This window comes from Haliotis cracherodii, unplaced genomic scaffold (assembly GCF_022045235.1).
Source record: "Haliotis cracherodii isolate W230 unplaced genomic scaffold, xgHalCrac1.p SCAF_21, whole genome shotgun sequence".
In the NCBI taxonomy this organism is placed as follows: domain Eukaryota; kingdom Metazoa; phylum Mollusca; class Gastropoda; order Lepetellida; family Haliotidae; genus Haliotis; species Haliotis cracherodii.
In genome coordinates, this window is record NW_027266277.1 from 8,005,822 (window position 1) to 8,017,550 (window position 11,729).

Genomic DNA, 11,729 nt, shown 5'->3' on the forward strand with positions numbered 1-11,729 from the left:
ATCACCGAGGGTGTATACTAAAAAAGGACAGTGTGTATCACCGAGGGTGTATACTAAAAAGGACAGTGTGTATCACCGAGGGTGTATACTAAAAAGGAAAGTGTGTATCACCGAGGGTGTATACTAAAAAAGGACAGTGTGTATCACCGAGGGTGTATACTAAAAAGGACAGTGTGTATCACCGAGGGTGTATACTAAAAAGGACAGTGTGTATCACCGAGGGTGTATACTAAAAAGGACAGTGTGTATCACCGAGGGTGTATACTAAAAAGGACAGTGTGCAACACCGAGGGTGTATACTAAAAAAGGACAGTGTGTATCACCGAGGGTGTATACTAAAAAGGACAGTGTGTATCACTGAGGGTGTATACTAAAAAAGGACAGTGTGTATCACCGAGGGTGTATACTAAAAATGACAGTGTGTATCACCGAGGGTGTATACTAAAAAGGACAGTGTGTATCACCGAGGGTGTATACTAAAAAAGGACAGTGTGTATCACCGAGGGTGTATACTAAAAAAGGACAGTGTGTATCACCGAGGGTGTATACTAAAAAGGACAGTGTGCAACACCGAGGGTGTATACTAAAAAAGGACAGTGTGTATCACCGAGGGTGTATACTAAAAAGGACAGTGTGCAACACCGAGGGTGTATACTAAAAAAGGACAGTGTGTATCACCGAGGGTGTATACTAAAAAGGACAGTGTGTATCACCGAGGGTGTATACTAAAAAATAAAAGTGTGTAACACCGAGGGTGTAAACTGAAAAGGACAGTGTGTATCACCGAGGGTGTATACTAAAAAAGGACAGTGTGTATCACCGAGGGTGTAAACTGAAAAGGACAGTGTGTATCACCGAGGGTGTATACTAAAAAAGGACAGTGTGTATCACCGAGGGTGAATACTAAAAAGGAAAGTGTGTTACACCGAGGCTGTATACTAAAAAAGGAAAGTGTGTAACACCGAGGGTGTATACTAAAAAGGAAAGTGTGTATCACCCAGGGTGTATACTAAAAAAGGACAGTGTGTATCACCCAGGGTTTATACTAAAAAGGACAGTGTGTATCACCGAGGGTGTAAACGGAAAAGGACAGTGTGTATCACCGAGGGTGTATACTAAAAAGGACAGTGTGTATCACCGAGGGTGTATACTAAAAAAGGACAGTGTGTATCACCGAGGGTGTATACTAAAAAGGACAGTGTGTATCACCGAGGGTGTATACTAAAAAGGACAGTGTGTATCACCGAGGGTGTATACTAAAAAAGGACAGTGTGTATCACCGAGGGTGTATACTAAAAAGGACAGTGTGTATCACCGAGGGTGTATACTAAAAAGGACAGTGTGCAACACCGAGGGTGTATACTAAAAAAGGACAGTGTGTATCACCGAGGGTGTATACTAAAAAGGACAGTGTGCAACACCGAGGGTGTATACTAAAAAAGGACAGTGTGTATCACCGAGGGTGTATACTAAAAAGGACAGTGTGTATCACCGAGGGTGTATACTAAAAAATAAAAGTGTGTAACACCGAGGGTGTAAACTGAAAAGGACAGTGTGTATCACCGAGGGTGTATACTAAAAAAGGACAGTGTGTATCACCGAGGGTGTAAACTGAAAAGGACAGTGTGTATCACCGAGGGTGTATACTAAAAAAGGACAGTGTGTATCACCGAGGGTGAATACTAAAAAGGAAAGTGTGTTACACCGAGGCTGTATACTAAAAAAGGAAAGTGTGTAACACCGAGGGTGTATACTAAAAAGGAAAGTGTGTATCACCCAGGGTGTATACTAAAAAAGGACAGTGTGTATCACCCAGGGTTTATACTAAAAAGGACAGTGTGTATCACCGAGGGTGTAAACGGAAAAGGACAGTGTGTAACACCGAGGGTGTAAACTGAAAAGGAAAGTGTGTATCACCGAGGGTGTATACTAAAAAAAGGACAGTGTGTAACACCGAGGGTGTATACTAAAAAGGACAATGTGTAACACCGAGGGTGTATACTAAAAAGGAAAGTGTGTATCACCGAGGGTGTAAACTGAAAAGGACAGTGTGTATCACCGAGGGTGTATACTAAAATGGACAGTGTGTAACACCGAGGGTGTATACTAAAAAGGACAGTGTGTAAACATCAAGTAGTGTACAAAACAAGAAAAGTGAGTAACACCGAGAGTGTATTCGTAAAAGGATAGTACTCAAAATGAGCATAGTGCTCATTTCCGGAGCGGAACTCCAAAACAGTTGAATAGTTTTTTTGTGAAACTGTTCTGGACACCAGGTGGTTATTCTTAGCGTCAATCATCATGCACTGCTTCTAAACGTCCGTTCTCGACACCATCTAGGAGTACTTTAGACGCCATCGTGTTGTGTCTGTGGACGTCTATTCGAGAAGCCTGAATTCTTTCCTATCGTCTGTACAAGACATCATCATCGTCGTCATCATCATCATCAGCAGCAGCAGCAGCAGCAGAATCAGCATCATGTGGAGCCAGTGAGCGTCCGATCGAGACACCAGCATGAAGAATCTTTGAACGTCTGTCCTAGACACCTCCATACATTGCTTTTAATCGTCTGACTATACACTACCTTGTTGTGCTTCCGATCGTCTGTCGTAGAAAGCAACATGTGCCTGTGAATTGCTCTGGCACTTTCTCCGGATTGCCACCTTTCCATTGCCCCATGACGTTGGTTTACAGACATTCCCCGTGGGCGCACCATCTGACACTTGTTTACTTCTGACGGTTGTCTCAATGTTTGAAAGCCACAATAATTACCATGTGCATTCGGACATGTGACTTCTAGAAATAGGTTGCACATGAAACACCTGTTTATCAAGAATGAAATCCAGTGGAGTTTCACGTCAATACAACTGAAGGCATGAAACCCTTGATTACAAATATCACACTATTTCATATGAATATGAATATCAATATCGATTGTGTGTATATACAAAATAGAACTATAAATGCACACAAACTAGATTACTGAGTTCATGTTTGTTTGTAGGTTTATTTTTATCTTCACCCTCGGCAATATTGCAGCTATAATTATGACGGCGGTCGTTTAGTAATCGAGTCTGGACATGACAATCAAGTAATTTATATCATGTGCATCGATCCACGCAATTGAGATGGGATGACAGACAATCAACCACGTCAACGAGCCTGACCACCCGATCCATTTAGTCGCCTGTTTCGACCAGCAGAGGTTGCTAAGGAGCTGTATTCTTCCCCGGATCCTTACGCGTCGAGTATCATGTGCATCGATTACAACGCAAATGCGTATTATTCCATTCGTAGTCTAAAGGCTTCATACAACCAGTCCCCCGCCGTCATATTGCTGGAATATTGCTAAAAGCGGCGTAAAACCATACTCACACACTCATACAAACAATATCTTAGGATAGCCATATATATACGGCCGCAATTACTACTATTCTACTAACTAAACAGACAAAGAAGGAAATGCAGATACTGGGTCTATTTTCGTTCGTTCGTAATTAAAAACACTTAAAATGATCTTTTCAGTCGAGCACACATACCTAAACCATTACAACCATGCATGATGTGGTATGTTTGTGTGGACAGATTTCACATCAATAACCGAGCATCCCAGGTTGTGGACACCGTGGTCGACAGTGCTGTGTGCACGAAGAGACTCTTTGAGTTTCTTCTGTTTGTACTTGCCAGTATGCAGTCAGTGATACTACATGGTATATAAATATCACAGATTACCATCAACGATGCCTTGTGTCCTCATTAGGTAGCCGCACCTGTGGCAGGTAAGTGGTCAGTCACACATTCAGGATTTTTACTGCCGTTCTTGATATTGACCAAATTGACCATTCCCGATAAAAATTTGTCAAAAGTCTGATAAAGATCCTGTGATTCGTGCCGGGAAATTCACAAATTTGTAAAAAAAACATTTATTTTATCACGACAACAATCAGATATTGTTCAGGAAGCGTCCCGATTCAGCCGTTTCCAGCCGAATTCGTCCCGATTCTCCCGTTCTCAATCCGAATCTGATCCTTTTTGTGTTTTCCGTATGGTAATAAAAAAACAAACCAATCTGTCCCGACAGCGTCCCGATTCTTTCGAATGCGATCCGACTGAGTGAGTGAGTGAGTTGGGTTTAAAGCCGCTTTTAACATTAATCAAGTTATATCATATCACGGTGTGTCAGCTTAATGTGGGAGGAACACAATGAACACATTAAACAATTATTTACAAATTTGGTTCTAGTTAGTGAGTGAGTTAGTGCCACTTCGAACAGTATTCCAATTAAATAATGGTGTCAGCTTAATGTGGGAGGAAAGCCCGAAGTGATGCAGGTCTCAGACGTTTACTACTTTGGTGAAACCCACGAGCACGGTGCTGACAATTCTAGAATCACAATCGGGGCGAACCGGGATTCGAACCCACAACTATAGGTTTCTGGCGTGCTCAAGGGACGCAAATCTGCACAGCGAATCGCTGCGCCTTAGACGACTGAGCCACCCATGCCCCCCGATCCGACAGGGATAAGACAGTGACCGGACAGTGAACCGACGCATGCGGCAATATCTGGACGCAATCTGGACTCAATCGACAAAAAATGGCAATGAACAATTTCTCCAAATGATGCCCGTTCATCACGACAGTGTCCCGACCCACAGGACACCGTCCAGACAATACAGGACATTGTTACGATTTCGATCCGATACAGCAGAATCTGTCACGACATAGTCACGATTGTTATCCGACTAGACAAGTTCGGCTGAGTTTCCCTTGTTTCGGGACGCACCGACTGTCGGGAGTGCTTGGCCGACCTCTCTGGACCTTTCCCGATCCGTAGGACTCTGTTACGAACGTATACGACTGCGTTCAGATAATGATAGGACATTCAAGATAATTGAGGATAGTAATCCGACTTTTTCACTTTTCGCGTCGTAGCGCTGTCTGATCTCAAGCGGGAGCCATAATCGGCACTGTGTGTACGCCGCTTTCGGGTGTAAGGGAAGCAACTCCTGGCTGAAAACATTGCGACAGAACGAAGTGGGGCTTATGAATGCTCAATGTTTAGAGCATCAATGCTGTCAAAGCTTCCCAGGTATTATTGTCTATCATTGTCTGCATCGAAATGTCATCGCTCCAAATGTGACCGCATTCACTCTGAGGCTTGGTGTCTGTGCAACCAACCCAGTTTCACCTCTCCTTGATGAATGCATAGAAATGTCTCAAATCTTCTCTCAGGCTGAAATCCACTCACTATTATTCAGGTAATGATGTTGTTGGCAATTGTGTTAAGTTTGTGCTTTGCGTTTGTTCTCATGGCAAGGTCACTTATTACTCCTTCCTCTCTCCAGCTATTGCACCTGCAACCCAACTGATTACTCCTTCCTCTCTCCAGCTATTGCACCTGCAACCCAACTGATTAGTCCTTCCTCTCTCCAGCTATTGCACCTGCAACCCAACTGATTACTCCTTCATCTCTCCAGCTATTGCACCTGCAACCCAACTGATTACTCCTTCCTCTCTCCAGCTATTGCACCTGCAACCCAACTGATTACTACTTCCTCTCTCCAGCTATTGCACCTGCAACCCAACTGATTACTCCTTCCTCTCTCCAGCTATTGCACCTGCAACCCAACTGATTACTCCTTCCTCTCTCCAGCTATTGCACTTGCAACCCAACTGATTACTCCTTCCTCTCTCCAGCTATTGCACCTGCAACCCAACTGATTACTCCTTCCTCTCTCCAGCTATTGCACCTGCAACCCAACTGATTACTCCTTCCTCTCTCCAGCTATTGCACCTGCAACCCAACTGATTACTCCTTCCTCTCTCCAGCTACTGCACCTGCAACCCTACTGATTACTCCTTCCTCTCTCCAGCTTTTGCACCTGCAACCCAACTGATTACTCCTTCCTCTCTCCAGCTATTGCACCTGCAACCCAACTGATTACTCCTTCCTCTCTCCAGCTATTGCACCTGCAACCCAACTGATTACTCCTTCCTCTCTCCAGCTATTGCACCTGCAACCCAACTGATTACTCCTTCCTCTCTCCAGCTACTGCACCTGCAACCCTACTGATTACTCCTTCCTCTCTCCAGCTTTTGCACCTACAACCCAACTGATTACTCCTTCCTCTCTCCAGCTATTGCACCTGCAACCCAACTGATTACTCCTTCATCTCTCCAGATATTGCTCATTGGTGCTTCTTAAACCTGGATTTTGTTATGAATTTGAAAGAACTTTGAATTCAACTATAAGCAAAAGCATGAGTCCAAATATCACAGAACCTGTATCTCAGGATGTTCTAACTGAGCATAACGCCAACTTTACACACGTTGATACTGATGCCTAAAAGGATTCGGGCATGGTCGTCGTTCTGCTGGGGGCACATTGGATTTCTGATGTTTCAACTAAATTGCGTTCAGACTAAATGTCCATCTCTCCACATGTGAGGCTGAACGTATAGCTATTTTTCAAGCAAGGAGATTGGTTAATGAATATGTTCACGGGGCAGTTATATTTAATCACTGATCAAAGGCAGCTGTCAAAGCAATTGAATTTGATAATATGACATGAAGTGACATTGTATGTTAAGAGACCGACCGATTTATATTCTGGTGGTGGTGCTGGTTGGGGTCGGGGTGTGGGTGTTGGTGTTGGTGTGGGTTTGTGGGGGTGGAGGGTGGGGGGTGGGATTTTTTTCTGGAGATTAGATATCTTTTCAGCTACAGCTGCAAAAACAGTCACCTTTTGATTAAAGCTATGAGCCTGAATATTATTTTCAGAAAACACCTTCCAAAAATGTTATCTTTGTGGCTGACAATTTCAATTTTTCTCAACAGTCTGAAGCAGAATGTTTCTGGGACAATTTATGTTTTCGATATAATGATTTTGACGTCCTTTTCGCGAAATCTTTAAACGCACTCTAACAGCAGTTGTAGGATGGCCGACATATGAGCACAGTTCGCCCTTCTGTTGAAACCAGTAGGACACTCCGCCGTCGAAACAACCGCGAGGAGTGAGTCACGATATTAATCACCACAGCATTATTTCAGCCAAACCGTGACAAGTGCATAAGCAAACTTTATATCAAAGTAAAATCCTGTCATCAAGGGACAGTAAAACAACCAGTACCATATCACAATATTTAATTTAAAACAGGTTGGGGAATATTAAAAACGATCACGGGTCACAATCTAAAATAAGGGCAAAAGATCGAAATCGCCAGCAACCAAACTCAGAGAAATCAAAAGTCAAACAGGACATGTTTGCCTAATACATTCATTACAAGGAATACACATCTGAAAAAGTCACCTTCAATACAATATTATCCAGTGCAGATAAAATGGCCGGTGATTCGGTCAGAAAAAAGAAACAGTTACCTGGTAATGTTGAAGATATAGTTCTGGACCGTACGACAGTGACCTTACAACTGCGCCTCCATCCTTGGATCCATCTGTAAATATACATTTGTAATTAGTTTATATACTTTACGTTTTGTTGATACAGTAATTGATTTGTTTCCGGTTTCTTTAGTTTAATCAATATCAGGTCTAGCTGTGGTTTTTAAACTCGCCGACAAATACTCAATTACCCATCAACAGAGGCATTTAAACTCTAAATAGATCATTATGTTTTTATGATTTAAACAACCTTACTGATAATATGCTAACTTGTTGGACACCCTGATCTTGATTGTAAAAATCGGAACAATGTGAATCCCACACGTACCTGGAAATGCTACAAACTGAGATGTAAAATTAGGCAAACGGCCTCTCAACCCCATCTCATGAAGATCTTATTTACATTCCATGCTTCCAGGTCGCATCGTGCACTTTCTATAAATTGAAAATTACAGACACTGTGTGTTATTTATTGATGATTGGGGAGCACGGTCAAGTCGTCTAAGACGCCGCAATTCGCTGTGCAGAGTTGCGTCCCTTGAGCACGCCAGAAACCTACGATTGTGGGTTCGAGTCACGGTTCGCCCTAATTACGTTTTTTAAGTTTGTCAGCACCATAGCCGTGCTTGTGGGTTGCACCAAAGTAGTAAACGTCTGAGACTTGCGTCACGTCCGACTTCCTTCCCATATTAAGCTAAGACACCCTGATATAACTGTAATGATATTCAAAGCGGCATTAAACCCAACTCCCCAACTCAGTAACGCACTATTGATGAAGGCATTTTAACAAACGTTTCCAAACTAACCGTATGGTCAATAGTACTTAGTTTAGTCTAAAACCACTCTGTATTGGTAAAACGATTAAATGTTTCCAAGTACAACAAACAATTATGAATAATTTGTTCAATGGTCTTACAAACACAGCTGGTAAGCGACATGGTCCTATAGTAGGACCCGGCCTGACTATGATCAGCGTTACTAAAACATTCGGGTTTTTTAGTTGCTGCTTTTTAGTTTTTGTGTGTGTCAAGTTTGAAAGACAGACCAGATTGTAAAATTCCATCTTAAAGATGGATTTACTGTGGGAAAGATAGTTGGGAAATGATCACTTCCATAAAGGTTATTGTCGGCTGACGTAGATTCGTAATGTAGATTAAAGTCAGGGAGAGACAAATCCAAAGAGTAAGTGCCAGTTGCAGGATGCAGATAAATCTTAGTTTGGGGAAGTTGATTTACTGCAACGGCCTGGAAATTTGCTTCAAGCATAACTGGGCTGTTAATAACATTCAGTCTCAAAATGATTGAAGATCCTCCAGTGGCCCTATCGCCGTAAGGGGAAAAATAATGGTATGCCATTAACTGATGCAAGAAAAAATTATGTGTCAGCTTATTTGATAATTTTCTTGTAGGCTGAATATTGATGGATTTAATCATAGACTGATAGATGTATGAAAGTTAAAGTCTTTAATCCCCTAGAATTCCAGTGTACAATATTATTGGAATAAACAATCTGGTCCGTGGATTGATTGGGGATCTTCCTCGCACTTTCTGTGAGGGCAACAAGATATGTGCTCTATGTCCTCAAGGAATCCAACAGTTTGATCTGATTATCTGACCGATTTGATATTTTGGGGAAGATTCTGGATGGGATTCCGCAATCAGAGTGAACTGTTTAGGCTTAAGGAGTGTCCGTTTTTATCGATGTGCTTTCAGATGCATGTTGTTGTTTTTTGTCAACAACAAAATTAATGTTTCTTGTGTATTTAAGTTTTGTGGTCTCAATTGGTTGTTGGTGCACTTAGTAAAGTTACTGCCACAGTCTTCCATTACATGAGTATCCTCAATTCAGTGAGCACATGTAACCGACTTTGTGCTAGAATTAACACCATTTATTGCATTTGAAACATCTCAAAGGATTTGGAATGTATAGACTTCAACATTGATGTTATAATATCCTGTTTTGATTGTCTTTTGGGCATTCGGAGTTTGTTGGTTAGTAGGTATGTGTGGGTTGTGAATGTTTTTTTACAAAAGTAACTCCTTATCTCTCATTTGACATACGGGGCGGTCGGGTAGACTAGTGGTTAAAGCGTTCGCTCGTCACGCCGAATGCCCGGGCTCGATTCCCGACATGGGTACAATGTTTTAAGCCCATTTCTGGTGTCCTCCGCCGTGATATTGCTGGAATATTGCTAAAAGCGGCGTAAAACCATACTCACTCACTCACTCATTTGACATACGATATAAAGTTCCGTCATATCGATTCCTGTCTCTAACAACGCCTTTGCTGGTGTTCAGTGTTCTGTGTGCAGACTAAATCCGGAATTCCGACAAACGAATCAGCTGACAGCAGGTTAGTAAACTGCTTTCTTCTATTACAATACATTAATAGAAAACGTGTACGCGATCGTTTGATATTTTGCACCTCACCTGCTCTGACATACACACCCTTAGCTACAACAAATGGGTTCAGCCTTCCATGTGTCTTTGAATATCTCAAAGGCTTTGTAAAAATAGATTACTAAACGAGTTCGATACCGCTCGATACATTTACATGTATTTCAAATATTAGATACGTTTTGAAACAGACGAGTTGTAATATAAAATTTATCTGAGGGGGACGAGTGTCGTAATATATCCATTACTCACTAACACTTTGCACATGGTCGAAATTCAACGCTGAGAAAAGACAATGTTGTTATTAGGGTGGCGTAAGAGTACACCATTCTCTGTTGGCATTCGACCACAGATGCCTAACTGGCTCTAACTGGGGAGCCTCCAAAGATACCCTCCTCTCTCTCTACATATCACTAATTAGATCAAAACTAGACAACGGCTGCGCCATATACAACACCCTACAACCACACAATCCTTCCGACTCCCAAACAACCAATCAATATTCACGGCAGAACTAATGGGCATGGCCTCAGCCCTTCATAATCAAGAATCCAAAAACCACAAAAAAATCCTAATACTTACCGACTCCCTAAGTGGACTGCAAGCCCTCCAAAACAAAAAAATACCAAAAACAGACCTAAATTAATAAGTCAAATACAAGCTCCAACGACCTAACTAAGGCAGGCAAACAAATAACCTTCTTGTGGATACCCGCCCACGTAGGAATATACGGTAATGAAAACGCCGATAAAGCAGCTAAACTATCCCTCAAAATCCCAGAAATAAGCTTAAACTTACCCATCTCAAAACCAGAAATTAAAAGTGTAAACAAGCAAAAAAATCACCAAAAAATGGCATAACCTTTATCTAAACTCAAATAGCCAAATCAAAAAAGTGCTCAGCAAACCACTAACCAAACCAAAAATTCTCCATCCATCAAACAAAAAAAAGACAGATTAATCACTAAACTCCAAACAGGACACACCAACCTAAATAACCACCTAAAAAAATTTAAAAAACACACTACAGGTAACTGCAAACAACTAGAAACCCCAGAACACGCACTCATCCACTTGCACACACTACCTAATACATCGAACCGCATTACAAACCACCCTCAATCTAAACAAGGCTCTCACTCTAGAAGCAATACTAAACCCACAAAATAAACTAGAAAACTTCAAGGCCTTAGGTGTATTCTTAATCAAAACTGAACTAATAAAACGCATCTAAAAACACTATAACCTACCAAATCAAAATCACATAAACAAACAAAACATCCACCATACCCAGCTCCCTTAGTTCTTCTCCCCAACCCCATCGGCATCTATTCCAAATCTCAAAATTCCCAAATTCTATATAAGCAACCCCTAAAGCCCCCTCTTGGGTTGCACAGACCACTTTCGCCCCTTTTGGAAACACATTAAATTGCCTGGCCGGGCCCGTGTGCGAAATACGCATCAGTCTGAAAGCGCACGTTAAATCTCCAAAGTAAGTAAGTAAGTAAGTCTGTCACCATTCTCCATATGGCAAACGCACAGTTACAGTACACGTTTCTTCCAACTGCACGCGGCAGTAGATACCTTTGTACCCGTGGCTACACTTACCGAGTTGGAAAAAGGAAGAGGAATGACTGGATCTCTTGGAAGTCCTCATAACCATGAACCGGTGAATCATGACTATAAGGTATGCATTACAGCCTCATAGGAATATCAATATTGATACTGTAGGTAAAAAAGACTGTATGAGATAAACGTATTTCTGCAAAGACAATTGCTCCAGACATGCCGAACGAACGACGCTGTGTCCAGCTCGGCGACTATGTCACCACAACCTGGGTTGAGACAGAGAAGGAGCCTTGGAACCATTTCAACAACGACGGCCCTCGCACCAATAACCACCTGGAGGGATGGCAGAAGTTCTGTGATATATAA

At 42.0% G+C, this 11,729-nt stretch overlaps 1 protein-coding gene across 1 annotated transcript in view; it reads left to right on the plus strand.

Moving 5' to 3' along the window:
- Window positions 1-11,729, plus strand: part of LOC139471055 (uncharacterized) — an 86,054-nt gene extending 74,325 nt beyond the window's left edge. The window contains exons 2-4 of the mRNA XM_071253352.1: window positions 2,420-2,489; window positions 3,586-3,686; window positions 11,578-11,729. Coding sequence (XP_071109453.1) covers window positions 2,420-2,489; window positions 3,586-3,686; window positions 11,578-11,729 — 323 coding nt within the window. The remainder of the gene's footprint in view (window positions 1-2,419; window positions 2,490-3,585; window positions 3,687-11,577) is intronic.